The sequence below is a fragment of the Musa acuminata genome, chromosome BXJ1-7, assembly GCF_036884655.1.
Source record: "Musa acuminata AAA Group cultivar baxijiao chromosome BXJ1-7, Cavendish_Baxijiao_AAA, whole genome shotgun sequence".
Classification (NCBI taxonomy): domain Eukaryota; kingdom Viridiplantae; phylum Streptophyta; class Magnoliopsida; order Zingiberales; family Musaceae; genus Musa; species Musa acuminata.
Genome location: NC_088333.1, coordinates 1,270,794 through 1,298,585, shown reverse-complemented (window position 1 = coordinate 1,298,585; position 27,792 = coordinate 1,270,794). Strand labels below are relative to the sequence as shown.

Genomic DNA, 27,792 nt, shown 5'->3' with positions numbered 1-27,792 from the left:
CTCATGATCTCATTTCCAATCTAAAATCCAACAATTATCTAGCAAGACCATCTGAGAGATCAAGCAGAGTCGAACCATGGTGCCATATCCAGCTCCAAATATAAAATTTGTTCAGCAATATGGGATTAAGCATAATGCAATTTTTGTCGAATATAATAATTTACATGCAGTAGGTTAAAGCAGAATACAGCTGATCTAAACAAGAAACTAAAAGCAAGCCATCTAGCAAGCACACACACATTCTACATTTTTAGTTAGTCACTACAAAATAGGCCACAATCGAATAACCGAGAATTATTAGTAACTATATCATCCGACCACAGGTCAACCTTGTCTGAGTCTTGGTACCTATTTTACCTGTAGTAAGCCTGCTGATACCCTGGCGCCAGTCCATTGTTGTAACCTCCCATACCGTTGTGGTAAGCTCCATAGGCTGGATAGGTCATAGGTGGTGTGGGGTACGAGGCACCAAGTGCAACAGGGGCTGCTTCTTCGGTTGGGTATCCATAGGGTTCCCTGAGAGCTGGTGGGCTCCTGCTGCCATAGATTCCATGTCCTGATGGCCTATCATAAGGATACAGAGCTGCTGCTGGGTAGGTGGTGTGGGCCGACGGCGATCGTACATAGGCAGGACCAGCAGGGAAGGAGGAGACACAGGCATTGTTTGTGAGACGACCAGCCTTGGCAGGTGGCATCGGTCCCCCATTATTGGCTCGGGTCCGCTTGTTGGCAGGACCAGCACTGGAAGGCTTTTTCTTCTCCACTTTGGCCTTCTCCAAGTTTTCAAGTCGCTTCTGGAGGCTAACCAGTGGAAACTCAGCTTCAAGCTTGTGTTCTTGAATACATTTCATGGCAGCCCTAATAACCGACAGCTCCTTGCGGCACGTGGTATTCTGCAATAGAACGGAATGAGCACCTCTAACTTCAACATCAATGTAAAATATAAGACAAGCTACATATTCACACAATGAGATCATGATGGCTACAAAGCTCAGATATATATACAAATGGCCCATGTAACAATAAAAGACCAAATAGAACAGAATAATCTGTGCTAAGAAAAAGACATTTCCATATGAGACATTTAGCTCATATTATAGGACTAATTATAAAGATCCTACTGCTTGATTACTTGTAATAAATTTAATTAAAACCAAAAGTTCCAGAAGGACTAGGCATACTGCAGTTTGCCCATAATTGTTGCGATCCTCTGGAGTCGAAGTTGCTTTCTTTGAATCTTCAAGGAAGGATTTTAGCAATGGAATAGGAGGGAACTTGTCCTGAAGGCCAGCCTCATAAGCAAAGTTTATGGCATCTAGCTGATGTCCTGTACTAATTAATTCTTCAATAATATCTACAAATGTAAAAAAAAAATTCAAGTCAAGCATCTAGACAAACATAACCTTCCATAAGAACAACCAGCAGCAGCATTCATTTTTCATTAGAAGCATTTTCTTACCCAGCAGAATCTTAAGCAATAATTCCAACAAAGATCAGAATGTGAAGACAACTAACAACAAATTGACATGAAATTCTAGAATATAAACAACAAAGAATATCAGCAAGTCTGATAGTTTCTAACGACTTCATGCAAATCTTGAATTAAGAACTTCATGAACATCCCAATAATTTTCACCTAGCAGCGGTACCGGTTGTGGACATCTAGATAGAGCATCCAGCCAACAAACATATTTCACATTGAGAGAATAACTCAAAGAATAGATTAATCTAGCCACTAGATAGGAAGCATATGTCCTGATAAATCTACTCTAAAGTCTAAACACAATGTCTAAGATACAAGAACAACAGAATAAGAGTCATGGTTGTAAAGGTTTTATAGTGGTGGAATTTCATAACAATTATCATATGTTCATCTACCAATATAGTTAAAAAGCAATGATGTTCATAACTAAGGAGCACTGACCTCAACATTCTGCAACAATCCAGCACTACTAAGCCACTAAAGCATAGAGGATCCAGGATGTTAATCATGATATAATAATACATGCTAGTGACCAAGTAGGCCATATTACTGAAGACCATTTTGAGATAAGATACGAAGAGAAAAGTAAATGAATATAAACCGGTAACAAATGTGGAAATAGTGCACCATATAAGGCATGTCTCTATAATAACTAATTTTTCATCAATTAAAATAATATTATTAGTAAATAACATACAGCACAGTCTCTATCAAGTATATGATTAGTATATTCATCCATTATCAATGCAGAAAAAGATAACAAGAAGACTAATTTAGATAGAATCCTTTAGTTATAGAAAACAAGATACCCTCACTAGTCATAATACTAATTACTACTCTATCATGTATATTTTCACAAACATTATTAAAATTACTGGATACTATTTTCTTTCTTAAAACATACCACAACAAATCTTTAGGAACTTTATCATAAACATTTTTGCAAGACAATAAAAACCATATGAAAAATCCTTCTTCTCTCTATATTTATTTCCTTAATTATCCCAACAAAATTATATACTTTCTATTCTTTCCACTTCCATCTAATGCTATCAATCAATGTGATTAGCGACGCTTTATTCAGGTGTAAATTCACAATCCTTATGTACAACACCATCTTCCCTTCTAGTGGGAGAAACGATCCATCCAACAACCATCAATACAAATCATACAAAAAGAAAATTCCTCTTCCATCTAATGCTATCAATCGATGTGATTAGCCAAGCTTTCTTCAGGTGTAAATTCACAATCCTTATGTACAACACCATCTTCCCTTCTAGTGGGAGAAACGATCTATCTAACAACCGTTAATACAAATCATACAAAAAGAAAATCCTTTCTTGATATATGAAATACAAAATAATGCAATATCTACACATAGTGCTATATTAATAATCATTATTGAAATTTTTGTACAATTTCACTTGCATGTTTCATGTCATCCGGCAAGAATGCAGATAACAAACTCCAAGTTGTCAAAAAGTAAAACTTGTTTCCTCTTCTTTTCAGAACAACTGGCATGCATTTTGACAAACTCCAAGTTTTCAAAAGGAACAATTGCATGTCATCTGCATCAACCTCGATTAACTCTTTGACAAACCATTTATCATACAAAATGGTCTCGCAGTCAGAACTAACCATAAAGGTATTGGTGTTCTTGTACATGTACACATTACAAGAAACTACAACCAAGATATCATGGAACAACAGATGTGCAAATTTGTCATCCTACAACTGCTATGGTCTAATTTCAGAAAATCCTAAACTGAATTAAGTTATGGTGAGACCCATTAATGTTCAACATATTATTCAAACGATGCAAGTATAAAAAAAATGAAGGATATAAGAAAACTGCACCTTCCATACTATCCTCGAGCCCTAAAGAAATAGCCAGCTTTGGCATCTGCCTCCTCCATGCAAAACTAACCACAAGCCTCCTGTATAGGTTCTTGTCGTCCTTCTCTATGACTCCAAAAGTCACCACGTGTTGGAGAAACGTGTGTGCATCGGGTGGCTTCACGCTCTCGATCCCTCCGTGCTGCTCCAGCCCCTCCTTCCACCCCGTTGCCATCTCCCTGGCCCGCTCCCTTATGCTACGAGTCACCAATGGCCTCGCCGATCCCAGCTCCGGATCCGCCAGGACCGGCACCAGCGACTCCAAAATCAACACGCAGGCCCACCCCAAATCATTTGGTGACTTTACCGGCCTCTTATCGACAGGGAATACCTCAGAGATCGCATCGATAACAAATTTGGCAGGATCGATGCAGTCCCCGAGGGCTGCCGGGAGTTGCGAGCGAAGAAGCTCCACCTCCTTCCTTTTGGCGACCACGAGGTCGAAAAATCCACCGAAATCCATCTTCGTGCAAAAGGATCGCAGCTTTCCGGCGAGATCGAACTCGTTGGCCTCAGCGGAGGAGGCCGCAAGGGCCTGGACTGCGGCCGTGCGGCGCTCGTCTAGCTTGGCGAGGGCCAGGTCGACGGCGCTATCGATGGAGAGCTCGCGGCGGCGGAGCGAGTCGAGGGTGCGCCGGGTGGAGCCGTCGAGAGACTCGCGCTTCGACCGGAGGGCTTCGGACTTGATCTCGATCCCTCGCTCGAGAGTGGAGAAGTGGTCGGAGAGCTCCTTCCAGAGCAGCGTGCAGCAGGTGATGAGCTCCCGCTGCTTCTCCAGCTCCGCGAAGCTCTCCTGCACCAGCGAGGTCGGGACGACGGCGGCCGCCTCCGATCCCATCCCGGATCCGCCAAATCTCCCTCAAAAACCTCGCTCTCTACCCGATTTCTGCTCCTGGGGAAGCGGAAGAGAAGGAACACGAAAACCCTAACCCTAACCAGAGGAAAGGGAAAGAGGAGAGAGAGAGAAGTGGAAAGCGAGGAGGAGAAAAAGGACGGCAGGATGGAGCGAGCCAGTACGGATGCCGAAGAGCCAATCCAAAGGCGACAGGTGGCGGTCGCTTACTGTAAAGCGTTAAAGTAGAGTCGGTTAAAGACGGGTGAAAACGCCGCTGGTTAATATAAGCGAAGGAGACGCCGATGACAGCGGTGCGCTCACCGCCTCGATGGCGACGGCCCAAAGGTATCGTGGGCTCGCACAGGGGGCCCAACAGTACAACCTCCCCAATCGGTCGTTTACACGTAGACAACGCCTGTGGCATCCTACGTGGTCATACGTGGCACCTAAAGCGCTATTGGTATATGCGTTTCATATCACTCATAAAAAGATACATCAAAATATCTTGGGCTCCGAGAACTGTGACATCCAACATAATTTGAATTGATATGTTTTTAAGATCTAAGATCATATATTATTACTTTTCATAAATTATTATTATTATTATTATGAATCTTAATGTCAAAATAAGATGATTGTTTCTTTGTGAGGCCCATCTCGTGGGTTATATGGGCCCGACCCGTGGTTGATAGTGCCCGTTCGATGGACTACATGGGCCCGGCTTGTGGCCCACAGGTCCGACTCTATATTAACGCTTCCTAGGGTTTGATTCTTCTCTTTGGTGCCGTCCCCCCGTTCGTGAGATCGCAGTAGAAGGCAAAGTCGCCATGGTGAGTGCTTCGTGCAAATCAAGTTGTTTTTGACATCGAGATCGTTTCGTTTCGCGTTTCAATTACTCGTGGCCGGTTTCGATCTGTAGTCGCTGGTCGCGAACGAGGATTTCCAGCACATTCTTCGTGTTCTGAACACGAACGTCGATGGGAAGCAGAAGATTATGTTCGCCCTTACCTCCATTAAGGGTATCGGCCGCCGCTTCGCCAATATCGTCTGCAAGAAGGCCGACGTGGACATGAACAAAAGGTTGTTCTCCTTTGATGTTTCCTCCTTTTTGGAAAATCTTGATTCGATATTAGTCTAAGAGCTTGTATTTAGTATTTGCACCTTAGATATTGGTTTTAACTCTTTTTTTTGCAGGGCCGGTGAGATCTCAGCTGCTGAACTGGAGAACCTGATGACGGTCGTGGCTAATCCACGCCAGTTCAAGATCCCAGATTGGTTCTTGAACAGGAAGAAGGACTACAAAGATGGCAGGTACTCTCAGATTGTCTCGAATAGCTTGGACATGAAGCTGAGGGATGATCTTGAGAGGCTGAAGAAGATAAGGTTCGCCACTCCTGGCTCTCCAGTTCCTTTGATTATCTTGAGAATATTTAATTGTGTTGCTTTTTAATATGCATTTAATTCGTCACCATGAAATATGTAAATCTAATTTTATTCATAATCATACTCTGTTCACTATTTTGTCTGGTCAAAATGTTCTATCCATTCTTAGGTGCATTCTGTCATGTATTTAACGTTTAATTTTCTATATTGTCTTTCACCCCTTTGTTAGTTCACCTAACAATGTTTGACACATTTATATCTTCTCAGTGTCTTCTCGTTTATGGGACAAAACTCGTACATGTTGTATTTACTTTTTTTTGAACCTTTTCTTTTTTACTTTGCTAGTTATGTTTTGTGGAAGGGAAAGGAAGCATGACAAGTAATACAAGTGGTCTAGAATTTTTTCCCTTTTATTTCTCTGTGATTTATCGGAGTTCCTTTTGTTCCTACCATATTTTATTTGCATGGCTAGTCATACAAGAAGTTCTGGTTGATCAATTATCTTGATTCTATTCGTCATTGGTAGACTTTGTTTTTGGGCTACTAGATAGGTTGTGGGAATATATATTAATGCAAATGGGTGACCCGACACACTAGGCTTTTGCAGATGTCAGGTTTGAGGAGTATAGATCAATGTGAATTAGTGATCGTTCTTCTGATTGGTTAGGTGTAAGCTGTAGTGGGTCTAGATGAGTTTTAGTGGACAAGAAAAGCGCAACAAACCTTTGAAAATCAAATTAATAAGATTAAATGTTCTCCTATTTACTAGTTCCTCGAATTGGCATGTCAAATGTCTATTTATCATCTTTTCTTATCCAGGGTTGCTTTTGACTGCATTGTTTATATTTTTATGGGGCTAATGATATCATGAAGAGCATTCCTGAGTGAACTTTTTCTTTGTGTAACTCTATGTGCAAGTGGGATTGTTGTCATGAGTTGTAAGATTTGCTACTCTTGATGGTCATCCTTTCACGTTTGTCTTTTATTTTACACTTTCAAGTAAGGTATGATGCATATGGTTCACTCTATGGCTTGTTACTGGTGCCGTTAATTAAGTTCTTAAGTTATTGGGTCATGGGCTGTGATTTGTGATGATGTTGAACAAATGTTGCATATGGTGACCAGGTAGATTTTATTGATATCAATTCTTTATATCATTTGCTGAACGATGCAACACGAATTGAATTTCTATGATGGTATCGATAGTAAATGAAATTTTAGTCACCCTTTTATCCAGATAGCCTTGCAGGAAGGCAAGTCATGTTGTGGCTGAACTTTGGTGCTGGTTGGTGTTAATTGTTTTAAATTGTACCATATTTTATATATATTAAAATATACTTTGATAGAAAGGGGGGTCAATAATGCCATTGCCACAGGTTTTGGGATTGAGCACATTTTGTTCTGCGTTTATGTCATGGATGGGCATCTTGTACAATTTTATTGATTTATGAACTTCTGCATTGTACAGACTAAGTTTTAAGAGTCACTCCCCTCTGCTGCAGGAATCATCGTGGACTTCGTCACTTTTGGGGTCTTCGTGTTCGTGGTCAGCACACAAAGACCACCGGCAGGAGGGGAAAGACTGTTGGTGTCTCAAAGAAGCGATGAGTTTAATCACTTCATTTTGCCCATCGATGGTCTTTGTTTGGATCTTTAAGACCACTTCTTGGTGTTTCTTTTATTTCATAATTTAGACAAAACTGTCAATTTATCTATGTGGCTGCATTTAGGCAACAATTTTGTTTGTCAATTGGACTATAATATTGTCATGGTTCACCCTTTCTCTTGATTTAAAGCAGCAGTGCGTTTCGGGGATATTTTGGATATCATGGATGCTTGTTTACGTGAAGGATGTATTCTGGTCTTAACTTGATGGGTGACTATTCAATCTTCTGAAAAATAGCTGTACATGTGTGTAAATAATGCCCACTCTTTACTCTTTACTGAAACTGGTCTCATGATCATAATCATATGGGGGATCTAGTAAGTACCTATGAAATGTACACCTTTGTTTTTCTTTCACTTGATTAGGCCATTAATTGTTGGCTTCGCAAGGCTCAACAATAGTCATATTTCCAAAATGATCCTGGTGTGCTTTCAACTTGAGAATCTTTAATGTCATGCTCAATAAATTGTGGCACCAAAATATTTGCGTGACCTGTTTTTCTTGGTTTCTGCAAAGTGCAAGAAAGTATTTTGGGGTATGTTTCATTACCTAGTAGCTGATTAAAGAAAGTATTTCTGCATGTGCTTTTTGTGCTTCAGGACAAAATTTTGTCAGGGAGTCAAAAGTTTTGTTGATCATTGACACTTTGGATAAGCACAATGTATACTTTTAATTTTTCTTGTGCACTTGTTTCAATTGTATTTGCTGTTATCACTTACTGCTGTCATATCAAGAAATTTATTATTTGTCTGTGATGTAACGATACTTGTATTGTTGTCACCATTGTCACTGTTGTTATCACTGCTGCTGTGGATGATTTAGAAGTTGCCACATTTAATTTAACACTATCAAAATCCAGATGCAAATAGTGTTTAAGAAAATAATAATTTAGTGCTGTCACAATTACAACCTTGAAATGCAATTTCCAGGCCTTGGAGTCTCCTTTGTGCCGCTACAGATATTGTAGTGGTCCATCAAACAGATTCTTATTCATTACATCCTATGCTCTGCATTATCTCTGCATTGAACAAGTTCCACATTGAATTAGTAGAGGTTGATATGTCAACCCACTGTGTTCTAGTTACCATTGTTTTGTCATTTATGCCCAATTTGCTGACTAGTTCCCTTATTCTGACTGGCCTTCTCTGTATCAGGATCAATTTTTATTTTTCATGTTGTCACTATGTTTTCCCTTTTTGTTTTGAGCTTAAACTCTTTCAGAATTTACTTAGAGAGTTGATCTTCCTTATCTAATGTTCTATTTTGCAGTGCCTTTGTGATCTACTGAGTTTGGTAAAACCCCCAAATGCATTTCATTATCCATGCCTGGCGAACAAGTGTGTTTGCAGATATTATCTAGGTCAGGTCACTGTTTGATGTAATCTTAAATGAATACATGTTTCTGTCAACTAATACATCATATTTGAGATTGACAGATGCACAAATGGCCTCTCAACATCTTCTACCACCTGCCTGCCTCCCTCTAAATCTAAAAGTAGTTCAAATATGTAAGATTTTAATTGCTGCCTGGTTGTAGAAGTTGGTTCTTGGGACATGAATCATCAGTCCAAAGATTTAGATGCATTAGGTACATGCAGAATGTCTCAAATATTTTGATACCCTCACCTCAGTAGATCACGAACTGTCTTATCTTTAACAATGAATGACTTCTCGTATATATTTATATTTTAAAATTGCATTGCATAATGTTTTTTTGCATACATATAATTAAATATCATTTTTTTTAAAAAAATCTGGTCTAATTATTTTTTAAATATATTTTTTAACTGAATTTTAAATTTAATTTTATCATTGATTTGTTTTGATTTAATTTATTGAATCAGTTCTTATTACTGAGAAAAATGATCACGAGAGAGACTGGAAATAAAAGAGGGATAAAATTTACTTATCCGATAAATGGGCTAATCGATGGCTTCACCGCACGACAGCCGACAAGAACACAGCATGCAAAAGGTGGCTATCAAATCACAGTTGGGCAGTATAACCACAAGGCAGCGGTCAATGCGCAAAAAGGAGGCGTCGGCCTGTTGCGTTCCCTACACCGAGTGGCTGTGGAGGAAGCCCGTCCGATTCTGGTTTATCCTCCTGCTCCTTAGCCCAGTCGATTTTACGTTTCACGACCTCCGTTGTTCTTGATTTCTCCACCCGGTCTCTGAAAACTTTCCATTATCTGGTGAATTCTGGGGGCTCACAAGTGTGGATCGACCGCAAGGCAAGAAAAGTTGCGATCTTGGTTGCTGGGGGACTCCTTTTCTTCGCCTTTTCTCTTTTCTTTGGCAGTATCTCCACCCAGATGTCATTCTTCTGCTTTTCCTGGAGTTCTCCTTTCCGTGTGGCTTAGAGCGATCCCAAAAGTGCAGCAGAATCCTATCTTCATTCCGGATTTGGTGTTCTGGATTCTGGAGTTTCATTCCCTAGGGGTAAGGTTGCTCCTTGCTTCGGATTCCAACCCTTTATGATCTTTTTCCAGTCCGATGCCGAGTTTATTGTGAGGTTACCATCGAGGAAGTTGCTGCTGGTTTTGATCGAAAGTTTTTGAGTTTTGAGAGCAATTTTTGTCGGGAAGTTCCCCTTTTGGTTCGTCAAATGGGCTTTCGATGGTTGTGATCTGACATGAGGGTTTTATCCTGCGATTGCCACTATACGCTCGTCTGCTGCTCGAGGTCGTCGGTCCGCTGTTACCCGCCTTGCCCTCCGAAGTCGCAATGGGCAGATGCCAAAAACGTTGCCCCGACCGAAGCTCCAGTTTCTGTCGTGTTGGAGGAGAAGCCTTCTGAAGAAAAGGTTGTGGTTGAGCAGAACACTGAGGAGGATGGGAAAGTTGAGATCTCTCTGAAGAGCAGCCTAAAGAAGCCAAGAGCATCAGATTCAGAACAGGTCGAAAAGAGAAACGTTAAATGGATGGACTTGTTGGGGAAGGAACTTCTTGAGATCAGGGAATTTGAGACAATGTAAGTGTTTTCTTGTCATGCTTTAGTGCGCTGCTTCCTGAAATGTTTCTTACTGTCTTCATCTTCATAAGTTACGGCAGATTTTGGATTAAATTCCATTTAGGAGACTTGACATATTGGTCATGGGCTTCACGTTGCAAATAGTTGGGTTCCCATTAAAATTTTTGTTTCAGTTGTTGTTCCTCAAATTTCTCAATGTTGTTCGGTGATGTTATCGCTCTTCTCTCTTTTGCATGTATGCCCTGATACAAAGTTTACGAGATATTGTTACCTTTCTTAGTGGCAAATATAGTTAAGATTTGCTTCTTTTTTTTTGTCTCATTCTCACTTTGACCCTTGGATTGTTTCGACAGTTTCGACCAAAAATTAAATGGAAAAAATTTCAAACATATGAAATCGTAACACTTAATGATAGTTAGGGAAGCAAAGTTGTTCAAAATTTCAAAGGATAATTGTGTTATTACAGAAAATGTTATATATAAAATTTGTTAATTTTAGACTGAACAAGGGAATGTAAAAATGACCAGAAGTTGGAAACAATATGAGACTGTATACATCCAATATTTGTTTGGAATGTGGCATACTTGTGTCCACGTGAACACAAGCAAACGTTTATCATATCTTGTTTGAGAAATTATTTGAAAGCTTAAAACTTGGTACGATTATAAGGAATTAGAACACGAGTAATATTCTTATTTTTTATGTTCCTTAAACTTGGCAACATATTACGTATTAGATTTTGTATGAACTTAAAGAGTAAAACTTCACGTGGCCTGTTAATTACTCATTTAATTAATAGATGATAAAAAAACATGAAGGTCAAATATCTACAATTTTTTGGTCAGCTTATATTACTATATTTCTTTATAATAACCCATTTTAAATCGGAACCATAGATGTTGAATCCAAAAATAGACCTAAATTGCTGAAACTGTCTAGGCTTGTGAAGCTGGATCGAAATTACAGAATCTAGACCTAAATTGTTGGAACCACCAGAACTAACAAAGTTGACAGGTCTTTGACAAGACTAGTCAGAATTTTGAATTAAATATCTTTTGGACCTATATTCTTTCTCAAACACACAGGCCATTTATCCGTATTTCTTATTCAATTTCAAATATGAATTTTTCTGTGGTTTTCACCACAGAATCCATTTCAGCATCTTCATCTAAGTGAAACCATTTTTTTATATTTTATTTCCTAAAATTTTATTTTTTCAGTTTGGTCTCATCTGAAAGTTCAAACATTTTTTGGAGCAATAACAATTGTATTTATGGTTTGAATTTCTTTTATTTTTAAGAAATATTTAAAAGATGTATGCAAAAGATTCATATCCAAGGTTTTGTAGGGCTTTGAAACGGATAGTTTGGGTTAATCAGTTAATCTTCTCTCAAGTTCTTGAGGGTTCATGAAAGGGAACAAATATGGTGGTTCAGAAGAGAAAAACAACACAAAGAATGGAAAGTTGCTGGGAAGTACCGAGACTGAGGCTTGATAATGTTAAAATTGAGTTGGTTTACTTTGTTGTGTAGATGAATGTCCATGAACTCTAGATATCAATAGCTGATGTTGTCATGTTGTCTTCATAATAAGCATTTGTTGCTCAATGTGTTCACTGTAATCATAGCTTGCTGTTTGATTATGAATTGGTTTTTCTTTTTTGGGGCAAGGGTAGGTGAATAAGATGGATTTGATATCAAGACCTTGTGGTTATCTGTAAGGTCTTTACCAGCTGGGCTAGCTAGCTAGCATCTTCAGTGTATTGAAAATATCATAGTTGCTCCTTATTTACAAAGATTCCAAGCAAACATTTTTATGTGGAAATGAAAAACTAGAAGTAACTATTTGCAGATACAAGTCATCTCAGTAAAATGGAAGGTAGCAGATTAGGGATATTTAGTTCGACACAAAATCATTTATCATTTTGAACAGGAACAAGAAAATTTTCAGATGGATATGTTGCATCAATCAACTATTCATTCTTGACTAATGTATTCAGTATTGAAAAATGGTCACTGCTGTTAGTTTCTACAATTACACTTTGGGGTTTTTAAGGATTGTGAAAGGTGGCTGAGAGTAGAAGTCAAATTAGCTGAGCCACTATTAACTTAACTGTTATTCTATTGATGTTTATACAATTATCAAGGACTGAGTTTAATCTGATATCTATTTTTTCAGTAGAACTAAATGCTATATATAAAATTGACTGACATCACTCATCTGGCACAACTGAATTTGGCATGCCCTTGTGGTTCCATAGCCGACAATAACCTCCCCCTCTTTAGCCCTCTTATTGAGTTTAACATGCCCAGGTTTTAGTTCAACCACATGGACCCTTGTTGGGGTTTAACTGATAAAAAACTGGTTCCAGGTAATTCTGCTGTCTTTTATTAGTTTTGATCACCAAGTTACCAACTCAATTATTTAGACATTCATTAACTTAGAACTATGCAGCATGAGTAAATATGGATTTCTTCTTCACAAATCACTTTCTGTAGTGTGGAAAACATGATGAATTTGACTCCACAATCATCTTACTTTAAGGCTCCATTAATTTGGTTCAAATTTATCTGGAGCATAGATTGCTTTTGGAGTCTGATAACATCTTAACTTGATGGTGGGTAGTGGGTGCAGTTAATTGGTTCGCCTTTTTGGGTTGTGGTTTGCGTTGAACCACTTGGGCCATTTACTAGTTTACGTAAAATATTCTGGACTTTCGACTTATTAGTTTTGTATTTAATTTAAGATAAAAAATTGTGGCAGATAAAAAGTTTTGAACCTTATGATAGTTTCAAATTGTTTAGTAGTTTTTTGTTTTGCGGTTATGTTTGAACAAATGCGGAAGTGGGAATCTTGGATTTATAGCTACAAATTGAACAACATTATTATGGACACTGTATCTACGACAACAACAACAAGCAATAAGGTCCCAATTATTTAGTGTCTATTGGATCTCTAGTTTGAAATATCTGGATCATGTACCTCCACCAATTCAGGGCACAAAGTACCAAGAAAATCAGTTGTGGACCATTGTCAAGGTTTCCAAGGGTATATAGTTGTCTCAGTGATTAGGACATGCCTTATAATGATTCTTTGATTTTGTCATGTGAAAAATTTACTTCATCTTCATGTTTAGAAATGTGCCCATATACTTGCCAGTTCGGAAATGAAAGAAATGCCAAATGTTGGAACATGTTAAAGACACTCGGTACCAATGGAACAGAAATCAGGTATAGTTCTCTACTAACCAACAAAAACAAGATCCATATGAAAATCTAGAAATATGTTTATGAAGTCTTAGAACCTTATTTTCATTAACAGAATGCTTCTATGGAAAAAGAGGTTATTCTTGTATCAAATTGTGTGTCACAGTTACTGACCATGAACTTTTAATTCCTATGTTGAATTTGTTCAAATAATAAATGCTATGTTAAATTTGTTCAAATAATCTCCAAAAAGTATGTCAAACTAAATATAGAAAACTGTTGAACAAAAATTAAGCAAGCAAAGGAAGTCCTACAAAGCATAAAATTTTGATAGTTGGTCATTCACATATAGTTTGTGTGCCATCCTCAGAGATTCGGATTGATCAACAGTATAAGTTTCTTCATTTACTTATGGAATAGATGTCCATAAGATGAATATATTGTCAAATACATAGTGAACAAGCACTAGTTCATGAAAAACAAATTACCTGCTCCATATATATTAAAATATTGTTTAATTCGTATTGTAGACGATGTTTATGTCCCAGTTAAAAGAGCCTCATGTGCCATGAACCAAGTAGAGAAATAAATAAGCTTTTACCTTAACCTATCATCAATAGGGTTTATGAGACAACTAAAAAGACAACATCCCCATATCCTTCTTCCCCATTCTTCTTATCTAAACCTTATCTCCAACAAGTTTTAGTATTCTGGGTTTTTGATTTGATGGAAGAGGACATGATTTGAGTGAAAAATCAAAATTCATCATGCATTAGTTCAGGCTGCAGTATTAATGTAGTTCGACACGATATGCTGGAATGTGCTCGAACCGTACCACTCCGGTTATGAACGGGCATTGATATGGTACCTGAAATTGGAAACGCTGATGGAAACCGTGAGAGCTGTGCCCTACCAAAGTTGAAAATGCAATTGGCTTGATGAACAAACATGTCTTGACTAACTAAAATCCATCATGCATTAGTTTAAACTTCAACTTATTTTGAGCTGACAAAGATAAGCTTTTGAATTAGAAGTATAGAACTACCATGGTTCACTAGGTTAGTTTCTATTAAAACTTGGATTGTTCCACAAACAGAGATATTTAAATATATTCAAAGTCTGAGACCTAATTTTCTGTCTGGATTGTCTTCTAGTATTTCAAATCCCATTACATATACAATTCCAATATAGATACTTTGGTTTTCTTTTGCGTAAGGTAGTAATTTGAAGACTTGATCTGTTACATTTGTGCATTTGTGCTATGCACTAATGTTATAAACAAATATTTATATGAAATGTGAAGTTGTCTGATGAATTCTCTCCATGATTTAATAAAGTCTTGTCTTGGTTACAGTGAATCTGAAGAATCAGAGGGTTATGCTGATGGCAACACAACATGCATTTGTGTCATTCAATGACAATCATTTACTTGTGACAGAGAACAAATAGTGATTATTAATTATCCAGCTGCTATGAACCTCAGCTCGAGGTTATGGTTCTGCCATCGAGAATTTGCAATGAGAATTGATCGAGCCATCAAGCATCCAGCTTTCCTTCTCCTTCAGAATTCCCTTCACATTTAGAAGAAATACATCGAAGTCGAAGTTATGCAGATGTAGTTCGGCTCATCGTCATCCAGCTCTGGAGTTGCATGTGTTAGTTGCAGTTCATTTATTGGATATAGTTGGAAGTAAATGTTGCAAATTAAATCAGATGCATTTCATGTGTTAAAAGGATTTAGATGGAAGTGGTTGGTATTTGTGTTTTTTTCTTGCATTAAGATTATGATTGTTCTGTTAATTGCTATTTTGTCACTGTGGACCCTTTTGAGTTCTGGATGTAGTAATTATCCATGTCATATGATGATCTACCTCTTCTCATCTGATTGTTAGAAGTATGTGTACAACTTAATCAATTGCTTGCTTGTTGACACAAGAAAAATTAGTGAAGATTCTTTCAATTGCAAGTGTTTCAATCTATTTCGCTCACTTAGAACTCGCGAACACAGCGAGAAGAACTGTCAATAAAAGGCTGTTTTTCGAGGGTTTTTGCTCCTCTTTATTCTGTGATGTATGTTCGCAGACATTCTTGAGCATCTTTATATATTCTTAGTGTGAGATAGAATCACAGTGAGAGATGCATCAGGGTTTCACCATTTTCAGGGCTCCTACAGAAGAATTGTATTCTTTTTACACAGTTTTCAGTAGAATAAGAAAAAACTCTTCAACTTTCTTTGAATTGTTGAGACCACTAACTATAATTCCTACTAAGCTCATGTCCAAACATCACAGTATCTATATCTTTCTCACCTTCATGTATAAGTTGGAAGCATTGAAGCATTCTTCTGCAAGAATTAGACATATTACAAGTATATCTCAAACAGCTATTTCTATATTTGTTGGCTTCACTCATTGCCAACATAATGATGTTTCTTATACTTGCTATGGGTCTGAACTGGCATCCTTTACTTGCTATATCTCTTTTAGACTTTGCACAAGAGAGACATTGTCTGATAATTACTGCTTGAATAATGATCAATTCACATATAATTGCATGCATAATATGTTGTTATGATGATTAGAACCTTTGATCCAAACAATAGTAGCACAATGAGCACAACCAGAGAAGTCAATCTTTGGTCACATCACCTCTCCCTCTTTCTTTGGGGAACTCCATGTTTGCTTGTAAAATGGGTTGAATGAGATGACATAGGCAAATGGGAAAGCATGTTGCTGACTGAAGACAGAAGAACTTGGCCACTCATATTGCATTGCATGCTTATCAATTGGCATGTAGTCAAAACCTATCAAAGTCCCAACTCCAATCACATTCACAGCTAACAACATCAATTGTTTCTGAACACAGTCTGATCTTTCTTTGACCACAGGAAACTTCATTACTACTTTCTGTGAGTCAAAATAATTAGATTAAGTCATCTTAACAAAGCTAAATTATATGAATGATTTAGGTTAGGGAAGAAAAATATGTTTTTATTTCTTTTAGACTATAATGTGATAAAAAAAATTAATACTCATGTAAATTCTAAACATATGTATACATTTCACATAATGTGATTAAAATATGTTTTCCAGAAATATTTTTCATGGACAATTAATGCCTTGAAGAGGACAGAAATTTGAAGTACAAGAAAGGTTCAAAGAGAAAGAAAGTGGAGCTTCAAATAACTTGAAGTTGATGGAACACAGTGCACAGACCACCCAAAGAACACTTCAAGTTGGACCAAAACATTTAAATCAAGTTAGTATTGTGAGATTTATTCTATACTAACATTATTGAATGCAGCATAACATAACCTTAATTAGCTTGTAAGTGTTCCACAATAAAAGCCATTCAAGCATTTCATTGAGATGAGAAATTGTCTGAAAGAAATAGCTGAAAGAAACTTGCAATTTGTGCTATGAATTATTTTCTGCAAGACAGGTGTAGTTGGTGATTGAGATTGAAGAGACCAAACAATAGGATGGCGATTGTTCATGTCTTTGGATGAAAGGAGGAGAAGAGCACAGAGTTGTCAATGGAACTTCCAGTAATTCTATGATGCACGCAACTCTGTCTCAATGACAACATTATTGACTGTTCAACCATCATTCCATCTCAGAAGCCTCAAAGAAGCTTTAATTAACATTCTGGGCAAAGTACACCTCCTGTTTCTTCCCCTCCACACCCTCCATTCCCAAGTTTTCTAGTGTCATGTCTAAGGTTAATCCATCCTCATCTTCACTGTAAGTTCTCTCTATCTCTCTATTCTCACAACAACACACACACACACACACATTTTGTTGTCCTCCTTGTTTGCCTCTTTTCGCTGAGCAGCAGCGCATGTTCTTCTAATTGTTGAAGGCTCCTTCAGTGGCACTTAAATATGACAATGCCTTGCATATTTGTGATATCGTTCATGAGTTTGGGGGAAATATGTATTTAGCTTGCTTATCATCTCACATATTCTGCAGGCCTTTGACAATTTGGAGAAGATGAGTTCATTTCATTTCTCCATGTGCTTTGGCCTTGCTTAGCATAATTTATCCAATATCATATGCATGCATGTAATGAGAAGTTGCTACTTGTGTATGCAGAGGAGGAACAGATACTGATAAAAAAGAGCAGCCAATACCAACAGTTAACAAGCAACCTTCAATTCCTGAAGATGGTTATGAGTGGAACAAGTATGGCCAAAAATACATCAAAAACATTAGGAAGATCAGGTGAGGATATCTATTTATTTGATCTTAATTGCAGGTAAAAGAGAATTGAATTGCTGAAAGCTCATCTTGTTTCCTTCTACTGTTTCATCTTAAGTGCAGAAGCTACTACAGATGCCGGCGGAAAGAGTGCAACGCAAGGAAGAGGCTGGAATGGTCTCCTGCTAACCCAACCATCTTGAGAGTTATCTACGACGGAATGCATGATCACCGGTCTCCTTCGGATGCTGAGCAGGTTCACAGTGTAGATGTAAACCAGTATGAGCTTGGCAACCAAGTTTTAGGGCAACTTAATGACACTCAGCAGGTTTAGTCTCTGCTTAAGACTTCGCATGGAATGGAATTCACATGTATTTGTATAGATCTCAATCCTCAATGTATAGCAAGCCCATCTGCCAATGTCAATCTATAGGTTTCCTCTGATGTCTGATACAATGCTGTTGATGGGTTTAGAATGTATGTATCAAACAATCTTATACAATCAATAAAGTTCACTTCAATCCTTCCATGATTCTTTTGCTCCACTTTTAAGTTAAATGTCAGTGGCATCTGAAAGCATATATATTCTAAAGTGTATACTCATGTCTAATTCTGGCAAACTTATTAGACTCTTAAGAAGAGATTCAGTGGTATACAGCACCTGTCTAGGATTTGATTTTGGAGTCAATAAGCAAATTCAGTAGCTTGTTTATGGAAAGAGGTGAATTCGGAACATGCAGAAGAGTATCAAACTCTTTTAATTGGTTTCGACAATGATCATGAGAAAATCTTTTGCTTTCAGCAGATAGAGAGAAGGAACACTTAAAGTATCATATGGTCATTAAACCTTGAATTCAGAAACTTCAAAGTTATTTAAATCAAATACCAATTTGAAGTGTGGTTGAACTTCTTCAATCAATAACTATCTGCTACACCGAAGATGATCTAGATTTATGATCGAAATCTGCCTATTCTGACAATTTGCTCAAGCTGATTTGACACACAAATTTCTTGTCCTTGTATTTATCTGATCTACATGGGGTTCTAGTCGACTGCATCAACAAGACATTTTCTTAAGGTTGGGCTGGCTTTCCAGCTGATAGATCACTGAAAATGACCAGAAATGTCAAGATTGTACTGGTTTGCCAATCTATCAAGTTTTTCCCTCTTACAGCCTAAATTCTCACAGCTAATCCCTTCCATTTACTCCTCAGCAACTCGTTTTACATCAAATTAGTACTGATCACTAGTCGTCGAAGTTACGTTCAAAGAAAATGATGCTTGCAGACGCGTAATTGGACTTGAACACTATACATGTTGGATGGAGCTCAGCTAGAATATTCATTGGTAGTTTCTACACAATTATTTGATCAAAAACCACAATTAAAGAATGGAGATAGTGAAGCATAATAGACCAGCTCGTTAAGATATGCAAACGGATGGCTTTAGACTCTTGTTTTCGGCAAATCCTACTAAAACTGATCATTCTGAAATAGTTCAAGACCTGTTTGCTTGAAAGTTGCATAGTCATGTTCATTAACGTGAACATAATTGCCTTTTAGAAGAACTGAACTCAAAAACAAACCATCTGTTTGATATGTTCGTGCCCAACTTGGAAGACTAGACTTTGTGTCTGTTCTCAAGGAGAAAATTTTTCCTGACCCTTGTGAATAGACCCGTAAGCAGACCACATACCGAACACACTTCAGAGAAAGTATTCCTGTCATTTTTTGTCTCTTGAGGGTGAGAGACAAATTTGTGTAGCTTTCATGGTTTGTTTGATACTTGAAACTAGCTTTCAAAAGGTGTGGACAAGAATCTGGTCTAAGATACCTATTTTAGTCTAAGTCAAGCTTAAACTATTAGCATAAAATCTATAATCATGCTATTTGTTATGCAAATAAATTTTCATGCCAGAATCTGAAATCAAACAACAATAGTTCTAAACAATATTATGATGCGTATCTTTCGTTGCTGTTCAGAAAAATAAATTTTATCTGATCTATAGGCACATTATCGTCGGATCTGAGATGTCAATCTACAAGAAGAACTAGACTCATCTTCTCCTCTCTTCTTATCTTTTCACAAGACCACTATAATCGATGGATTTAGGAATGCAAGAACATGAGAGAAGATCTGTAATCTCTCATTGACTGATTCACGTGATTAAAGGGAGATTGGAGAAGAACTATAATCTCTCCACTGTATCACGCACTCTTATACTGTTATGTTCTCGTGCTGTGTCCATAGAAGGTCATTGTTTATTTATAGGTGAGAGTAGAAGATCTAGAATAAGTAATTAGGAAAGTTCCTCCCATCAAGGATATCTCCTAATAAATCATACCTTTATTGAACTTCCTTTCTATTAGTCAATAATCATAATCAGAATCCATTCATATCCATAGTATATCTTATCTAATTAAATAGAATCATATAATCTAACATAAATATCATTTAAACATTAGAACTCATCGAGGAATGAAAGATATAATGGATGTATGCTTGCATGTGCTTAGATTTGTTGTTAAGATCCTCTCAAAGCAATAGGTTTTGATATGACATGAACAGTATATCTTTATTTTGAGAAATTTTGGTTCAATTATGCTGTGTATGAGGTTAATTTAGTTTGTAAAAGCAGATAAAAATATAATTGTGATGGAGGAAGAAAGCATAAGCTGTGGCAATTGAGATAGAAATGCTCTGCCCACCTCTTCTTTTCCAAAAAGATCAAAAGAAGAAAGAAGAACAACAAGAATAGTTGATAAGAACTGAACTGCTCTGGCACAGGGAGAGGACTTGAGATATGAAATATATGGCAAGCAGTAAAGCTTACTTTTCAGTCCATGCAAATTATAAACAACATAATAGAGGAAAATTGGGAGAGTTATTCAACACTGTAAGTCAGGTTATAACTGAAGCAACCAAACTTATTTAACAGTCTCTGTGGGTAAAATCTTTGTCAGTATTTTTTTTGTTTTCGACACACGAAATGTCATGGTGATGATTTAAAACCTTCCATCCAAGGGAAAGAGATCTGGATATACACCACCAAACTAACTGGATAGATGTATTTGTCGAGCATCTTTCTGCGACATTTTTGTTACTTATCTTTGCAAAACATGCTTCCTTTATCTTCATCCAAAAATTTTCATTTTACTTTTTCCTTGCTTTGATAGATTCATCTAAAGAAAAATGAAACAAAACAACTAAAGGCAGAAAGAGAGTGTACATGTAACATTAAACATATCAATGATACATATTACCGCTTATTACCATCTAAGATTCAACACTAAGATCAATAGCCTATTTGAAAGCTGTCAGCATATGTATTTGATAGATTTCATATGTGAAAGAGCAACTAGAATTGGTGACTTAAATAGATTAATCTAAAACAATTTGTTCTCCAGTTGCAGATGAGGCCATTGTGGAATTCATCAGCCATACATTGACACTTCATTGTACACTGAAGTAACATTGCAACAAAAGAAAGGTTTCCTTTTAACTATGATAGGTGTATGCACTGCAATTGAGCCCAAATTGGCAGAATGGCTTTCACTGATTGAGTGTCTAAGGAAAGCTGAGAAGGCAGACTTTTGGATCATAGTTATAAACCCAGATCAAACCGATCATCGGACCAAAAATATCGCATTTTTACCGATTGGGTTCACTAATTAGATCATTTAAAATCTAAGAAAAAAATGAAATACCTTCGATTCTTTATTTATTATAAAAAAAATATTTGAATTTTCACAAAAATCTTTAAATATTTTCATTATAAGGATTAAAAAAAAAAAAATCCAATTATATTCATTACTCCGTCATCCTTCCGACATGTTTACCTCATCTTACCATCATGTTTTATTATACTATAACAATTTATTTTTATTTTACATAACACATAGCTATATTTTATTTTTAATTTTTTTATTAAATAATTTTATAAGGATTATGTATTTAACATGGTAAGAGGATTTCTTTGCTTCTTTTTCTTGTTTACAAAGAATAAATAGCGAAGATAGAGATTGGATCACGATACTTGTGAAAATTAATATTTTCTTAAGCCCTTACCGGCTAAGCTAATTGATATATATATATATTTCTTAATGAAGGGGCATATCTCTATTTCTTAATTAAGGAGTCATAATCTCTATTTTGAAGGCCCACAAATAGTTTCCTAAGGTTTCTTCTAAAGCAAAAAGCTACTTTTGGCCCCTTATCTAAAGATTATGATTAATCCAACTTTGTAAATTGGAGTTCATTGCAGTAGGTTAAGCTCACTCTGTGAACAATATTTATCCACATTTAGGGTTTAATGACACTGGAGTTGATATATTAATATTAATTAGTAATATTTTTTATTTATCCTATTATTGAGCTGGCACTCATTTATTGTTAGATTCTGAATTAAAATTTCACTGAAATTAACATTAGAATGGCTAAATCCCTTGACATGTTTGATTCATGCATTCTATGATCGAAATCGGATGGGGACTTGCATATTACCTTCGGAAATAATAATTAATTTAAGTTATTAATTTTGATATCTTACTTATCTATGTATTATAATTATCATTAATTATATTCTATCTTTATATCATTTGGTGATTATATTATTTATTTTTTATGTTATTTGTATATATTTCATTATTTGTTATTCATATTTTTATATTATAGTATCTAATATTTGATTTATGTATTTTTATAAAATTATTTAGATTATAGAACTATGTTATGAGATGGGATATACTTTTATGCTAGTTGTAATCTTTCATCTTTTTAATAATGTAACCCTGCATCTAATGCATAATAAATCATAAAAATTTGAAGAGAATGATTGAATACTTATATCACTTTTTTATAATTTTCTGAGTATTATACTATTATGCATTTATATATAAATAAATATTTTAATTGATTGACCAGTTATGAAAGATACAATAAGACAATTCAGGAAGGAATTATTTTAGTCCAACATAAATATATTATTCTACACCAAAAAGAAGACAAGAGGTAGATGTTCTTTAGGAATCACAAAGTTATTACTATATATATATATATATATATATATGATCTGATTCCACTTTGTATTCACAATCTGAATGAAATTACTTAAAATCCAAATATTACCAGAAAAAATCAATTTATTTTCATCAACATCCTCTATCAATCTTCTTTCTACTATTAAAATGTAATTTATGATATTTTAGTATATTATGTACCTTGGTGAATTAAATTGGGGTGCATGGAAGGAACTAAATCAAGGATTGATCCAAATTATCCTTATATAAAATAAAAATAATAGTAGTAATAATAATAATAATTATTATTATTATTATTATTATAATAATAATAATAACAATAATAATAATAATGATGATGATGACAAAAACCTGAAAAAAAGAGAGAATCCAATAATAATAATTCTGAGATTCTCGAATACAAGAACCCGTTTCGCGTACCTGACTGATCAGTGGAACCGGCTCAGATGATATTTGGTGGACCCCATATAAATCATCCAATAATGCAGGAATACGAAACGCGTGTGAAGAAATGAGTAAATCAGGGCTCACGTGTTATAACGTTTCGTCCTGAGCGTAACCCCCCTTCTCTCTCCCCCCACTCCGTGGCGGCGCCCTCCGGTTTCTCTCTCCTAGGGTTTCTTCCCCTTAAGCCCTCTATAGGTTTGGGCGATCGCGTCATCGCGTGCTCGCCCTCGCGACCTCCAGATCCAACCATGGCGGCTGTCGCCCCCGCTACTCCTGCCGACTGTATCCTTGCCTCGGCTGGACATCATACTGTTTCCATCTTGTTTCGCCTCGGCTTCGATGCGATCAGTTTGTTCGATGGTTTCTTGGTTCGTTTTTCTGTGTAAATACTGGAATTTTGCTCTGCAGATTTGGTCTTTTAGGGTTTTTGTTCGTTTTTCCGTGGGTCTTCAGTGTCGTCAAAACGTGTTTTTGAACTGATTTATCAGCACTGAGCGGTAGTGTTTTCCTGTCTTCAATTTGTTGATTCGTCGTTCGGTCTTGTCGAATTTTTCCTTCTGTGAAGATATTGTACGTGGCCTTTGTTCTTAAGCTCGTAAAGGAATGAACTTGGATTCGATGCTATCCGTGACGTTCTTGAAATCATTCTGAGGTTTCTGATGTGTTTGTTGTTGGTATGCTTTTGGGTTGTGATATATGAGTTTTCATTGAACTGTTATTCCTTAATCAATCTGTTACAGCAGCTACGGATCTGATGCAGAAGTTATCCTTGGATCCAAAGGACCAGAGTAATGATGCTTCAGATGTTATAAAGAAGGTAGCTTTATTAACTTTGCCAATTAGTAGTTGTGGATGACGAGTGTACCTTTTTCTTCTCTTTTTTGTTCAGTCTGTAGATTACAGATTACAATATTGAAAGTATTGACGCATTTCGATTCCTAGCAGCCTTCTGGAGTTCAGTATGGTTCAGCTAGTGGCGGTGAATTGCCAATGGCACCGATCCCAACAGCCGAACGGTCTCTGACTCCTCTAGTTCATGAGCATATGGATGCTAGCATGTGCTACATACCGAATGGATATGCTTCATCTTTCTACTATGGAGGTTAAATTGATTTCAACTCTGTTTATTTGTGTGATTTCAAGAACTTATTGAGTTGTTTGATTATTGGTGATGTTAAGTAAACTTATCTGATCAATGACAATATGTGTTGTTGTTGTTGTTTCAGAATGTTTGCTTTGGTTAGGATGAAACCATTTGGTTGCTTTAGTATTTTTTTTCTCTTACTATGAAGGAATCATCTCACTATTTTCGAGAATTTTTCAGGTTATGATGGCTCAATGACTGAGTGGGAGGACTACCCTAGGTATGTCACCCCCAATGGAGTGGAGGTGCCTCCACTTGTAAGTTTCCTTGCTGTTTTCCAGTTCTTGATTCTGTATTCTCATACTTATGATAGGTTAGTTTCCTAATTTTAATGCAATCAGTTATTTTCCAAGTCTCATATTTTTATTCTGAATTTATATTATTATGATAGCAAGTTGTGATGGCATTTCCTGTTTACTGGCAGGGAGTTTATGGGGACATGTATCAGCATGGATATGGTTATGCTCCTTATAGTCAATATCCTTCTCCTGGATCCACAGTTCCGACTTTGGCACACAATAGTCAACTATATGGGCCTCAACATTACCAGTATCCAGCTACGTATTACCAGCCACCCATACCCACCAGCACACCATACAAAACAAATCAAACTCCTATTTCTGAAGGGGAGGTTTCTACATCTACTGCTGCCGACCTTCCTCCTATTCCAGTGGATACCACAAAATCTAATTCAAATGGAACAGGTAAAGGAAGCACAAATGGCAACAATGAATCAGAAAAGACAAGACCAGGCCAACAGAATTCATCGTTGAATCCAGGCATCTCATTTGGTAAAGGTGCTTTGTCCGGTGGGCTTCCTTCTTCGGGCTACCAGGATCCAAGATTTGGTTTTGACGGAGTGTGGTCATCTGTTCCATGGTTTGATGGTACTACGTATCCCGATGGGCAACAGAGACCAGTTACAGCGAATGCTGTCTCTTCTATGACTTCACATGATCGCAATACTATGCCCACAAGAAATCAGAATTTCCGCCCCCTTCCTCATCTGATGGTATGTAGCTTGATGCAATTTTCTGTTAGTTGAAATGTTTATAAATTTTGCTGATGAGAATTGTAGTACTTATCAGGAGACATAGTAATCACTTTTATGCATATCTTATCTGATATAGAAATTTCACTCCGCAGCAAGCCAAGAGCTGCTTCTGATCTTTAAATGTTTTGTTAATGTGTATATTTATTTACTTTGCAATTTTTTTTTAGTCAAATCAATTGTTGGAATACTTTTCGGGCAAATACTTGGAGCTGAATTGATTGACTTAGTTTATTTTGGCTTTCTTTCAAGACATTGTGTCAGTGTTATGAAGGATTTTATTTTTATTTGTGACAGGGAATGCATTCCCCGAGGCCAGCAGGTCCTGGAACTGCAAACAAGATGTATCCTAACAATCGAATGTATGGCCAGAATGCTAATGGATTTGGCAATGGTCATGGTTTTTGTTCAAACATGTACGACTCCAGAATGAATGGAAGATGGGGGATGTCTGTGGATAGCAAATATAAGCCAAGGGCCCGAGGCAATGGATTCTATGGATATGGTAATGAAAACTTGGATGGTCTGAGTGAGCTTAATAAAGGACCAAGAGCTGGTCGTTTCAGAAACCAGAGGGGGTTTGGACCTACTATTACTCTTGCAGTAAGGGGACAAAGCCTACCTGAAAATGTAAATGTTCAGGATTCTACTGTTATTCCTGAAGGAGATCAGTACAACAAGACAGACTTCCCTGAAACATATTCAGATGCTAAGTTTTTCATCATTAAGTCATATAGTGAGGATGATATTCACAAGAGTATCAAGTACAATGTTTGGGCTAGTACTCTCCACGGAAACAAGAAGCTTAATGCTGCTTATCTGGAGTCCAAGGAGAAGACAAGTGGATGCCCTATTTTTTTGTTTTTCTCTGTAAGCATTAGTTACAACTTTTAGCAATCTCTTCCCCTTTTTGTTATCTCATCAGGATGATGAGTGTTTCACTGTTGATTTACAGGTCAATACAAGTGGACAGTTTGTTGGTGTGGCAGAAATGGTAGGTCCAGTTGATTTTAACAAAACACTGGATTTCTGGCAGCAGGACAAGTGGATTGGATGTTTTCCTGTCAAGTGGCATATTGTAAAGGATGTTCCCAATAGCATTTTAAAGCACATCAAAGTGGAGAACAATGACAATAAACCAGTCACAAACAGTCGAGACACTCAGGAGGTGAGGAATTTTTACTAGTGTTAACCGTTTGGCTTTTCAATTTGAACCATTCTGACCCACTTTTTTTTTTCAGGTGAAGCTCGAGCAAGGTCTTCAACTTCTTAAGCTTTTCAAAGAGCATGTGAGGAAGACATCCATTTTGGATGATTTCAGTTTCTATGAAACCCGCCAGAACGTGATGCAAGAGAAGAGAAGGAAGCAAGAGCAATTTCAGAAAAAGGCATGATCAGATTATATATGTCTAAAATTCTAAAATCCATTAGATGTTTCAACTTGTGACGTATGGCACAACCCAGGGATCAATGGTTTTCAGCTTCGTGCATTTGAAAATGTTAATTTACTGTGTGGTTCTGCCTCTTCCTATTTCTGTTGGTCTCATTTTGTTTGTTGCAGTGATAGAACTTCATCAAACTTGCTCGTTTAGACAGCTTGGAAAATTTTAATTTGCGTTATATTTTCTAAGATATCCTCTCCAGTGCTCATTTGTATGATTTCCATTTCAGGTTATGGATGAGAAAGATGAGGATGGGGCTTACGGAAAGCCTGGGTCACAGAACCCTGTGGAAGTGGTTACAGTCATGAAGAAAGAACAAGCACAGGGTGGTCTTGCACTTGCAGAAGATGTGCTATCAGAGACGAATGGTGTGGCTACGGTAGCTGATGTTGTGTGTGGTTAAATGGTGTTGCCAACTGGTTGCTAGGTTCATGAAGCCACCTTTGAGCATAATGGAGATTTGCAACCTAGTCCCTGAGGCATCAGGCCGATGATGTGTGTGCTTAACATCTGCCTCGGCCGTAACAAAGCTGTAGTTTTCTTATCCCAGTTTAATATTGATTTTAGTTTGTTTTCCTTTTTCTAGTTTTCAGTCAAGGTGGGAGATTGGTGATTTGAGATCCTAGGTATTAGAGGCAATCAACCTGTTCCCTGTGCCCTCCTTAATAGTGTATTTTTGGTTCTTCTTTTCGTTTTCTGCAAGAATAACATCTTTGGCACAGAATTTTGTATTAGGGACTTTCTTAATGTGTTTTCGTTTGTTTTCTGTATTGGAAAGCTGTTTGTCGGTGGCAGATGCTCATTCTTTATGTGCAAGAAGAAGCCATAGCAGTGCATCTGTATTAGGTTTGGGTTGCCATTATTTTGCGCATTTAGTAGGAACAACATGTTTTGGTTCATCCTTCATGTCTTGTCTGCTACTGATGTTGCGAATGTTGGTTCATCTTTTAATCTGCTTGCACATCAACTTCGTTCGTCAAGGGTGTGATTGATTGGTGGATGAAGTCATCGACTAGTTGTAAATGATGA

General features: G+C 37.0%; 4 protein-coding genes across 5 annotated transcripts; 3 read left to right on the top strand and 1 right to left on the bottom strand.

The window, feature by feature from the left end:
- Positions 1-196: 196 nt before the first annotated feature.
- Positions 197-4,344, bottom strand: LOC135678112 (FRIGIDA-like protein 4a). Its single transcript, XM_065190511.1, has 3 exons — positions 3,341-4,344; positions 1,182-1,354; positions 197-893 (listed from the first exon to the last, which is right to left on the bottom strand). The coding sequence occupies exons 1-3, from the start codon at positions 4,215-4,217 to the stop codon at positions 354-356; spliced, it is 1,590 nt and encodes a 529-aa protein (XP_065046583.1). The 5' UTR covers positions 4,218-4,344; the 3' UTR covers positions 197-353.
- A 556-nt stretch (positions 4,345-4,900) lies between these two features.
- Positions 4,901-7,414, top strand: LOC135678111 (small ribosomal subunit protein uS13z/uS13y/uS13x-like). Its single transcript, XM_065190510.1, has 4 exons — positions 4,901-5,044; positions 5,134-5,294; positions 5,409-5,597; positions 7,100-7,414. The coding sequence occupies exons 1-4, from the start codon at positions 5,042-5,044 to the stop codon at positions 7,203-7,205; spliced, it is 459 nt and encodes a 152-aa protein (XP_065046582.1). The 5' UTR covers positions 4,901-5,041; the 3' UTR covers positions 7,206-7,414.
- Positions 7,415-9,897: 2,483 nt separating this feature from the next.
- On the top strand, positions 9,898-17,974 carry LOC135586340 (WRKY transcription factor 28-like). Its single transcript, XM_065194073.1, has 3 exons — positions 9,898-10,235; positions 17,536-17,664; positions 17,764-17,974. Exons 1-3 carry the CDS (start codon positions 9,898-9,900, stop codon positions 17,972-17,974), a joined length of 678 nt encoding a protein of 225 aa, XP_065050145.1.
- Positions 17,975-23,241: 5,267 nt separating this feature from the next.
- Positions 23,242-27,533, top strand: LOC135678110 (YTH domain-containing protein ECT2-like). Of its 2 annotated transcripts, none has more exons than XM_065190509.1 (9): positions 23,242-23,408; positions 23,867-23,943; positions 24,072-24,228; positions 24,451-24,527; positions 24,695-25,282; positions 25,619-26,191; positions 26,277-26,489; positions 26,563-26,709; positions 26,993-27,533. In XM_065190509.1, the coding sequence occupies exons 1-9, from the start codon at positions 23,375-23,377 to the stop codon at positions 27,164-27,166; spliced, it is 2,040 nt and encodes a 679-aa protein (XP_065046581.1). In that variant the 5' UTR covers positions 23,242-23,374; the 3' UTR covers positions 27,167-27,533. The 2 variants fall into 2 exon arrangements, with proteins under 2 accessions (XP_065046581.1, XP_065046580.1); XM_065190508.1 differs by having other exon boundaries at positions 23,243-23,408; positions 23,870-23,943.
- The last annotated feature ends 259 nt before the right edge of the window (positions 27,534-27,792 follow it).

What these genes read in the sequence shown, in the direction of transcription:
- LOC135678112 (XM_065190511.1), bottom strand. Translation starts at nt 4,217, where the DNA reads ATGGGATCGGAGGCGGCCGCCGTCGTCCCGACCTCGCTGGTGCAGGAG. An exon ending in GCTCGAGGATAGTATGGAAG is followed by an intron (nt 1,355 to 3,340) that starts GTGCAGTTTTCT and finishes TTACATTTGTAG; the next exon opens with ATATTATTGAAGAATTAATT. An exon ending in ACAATTATGGGCAAACTGCA is followed by an intron (nt 894 to 1,181) that starts GTATGCCTAGTC and finishes GTTCTATTGCAG; the next exon opens with AATACCACGTGCCGCAAGGA.
- LOC135678111 (XM_065190510.1), top strand. An exon ending in GACGTGGACATGAACAAAAG is followed by an intron (nt 5,295 to 5,408) that starts GTTGTTCTCCTT and finishes TTTTTTTTGCAG; the next exon opens with GGCCGGTGAGATCTCAGCTG. An exon ending in GAGAGGCTGAAGAAGATAAG is followed by an intron (nt 5,598 to 7,099) that starts GTTCGCCACTCC and finishes CCTCTGCTGCAG; the next exon opens with GAATCATCGTGGACTTCGTC.
- LOC135586340 (XM_065194073.1), top strand. Translation starts at nt 9,898, where the DNA reads ATGAGGGTTTTATCCTGCGATTGCCACTATACGCTCGTCTGCTGCTCG. An exon ending in ATCAGGGAATTTGAGACAAT is followed by an intron (nt 10,236 to 17,535) that starts GTAAGTGTTTTC and finishes TTGTGTATGCAG; the next exon opens with AGGAGGAACAGATACTGATA. An exon ending in AAAAACATTAGGAAGATCAG is followed by an intron (nt 17,665 to 17,763) that starts GTGAGGATATCT and finishes TCTTAAGTGCAG; the next exon opens with AAGCTACTACAGATGCCGGC.
- LOC135678110 (XM_065190509.1), top strand. Translation starts at nt 23,375, where the DNA reads ATGGCGGCTGTCGCCCCCGCTACTCCTGCCGACT. An exon ending in CTATTTTTTTGTTTTTCTCT is followed by an intron (nt 26,192 to 26,276) that starts GTAAGCATTAGT and finishes GTTGATTTACAG; the next exon opens with GTCAATACAAGTGGACAGTT. An exon ending in AAGAGCAATTTCAGAAAAAG is followed by an intron (nt 26,710 to 26,992) that starts GCATGATCAGAT and finishes TTTCCATTTCAG; the next exon opens with GTTATGGATGAGAAAGATGA.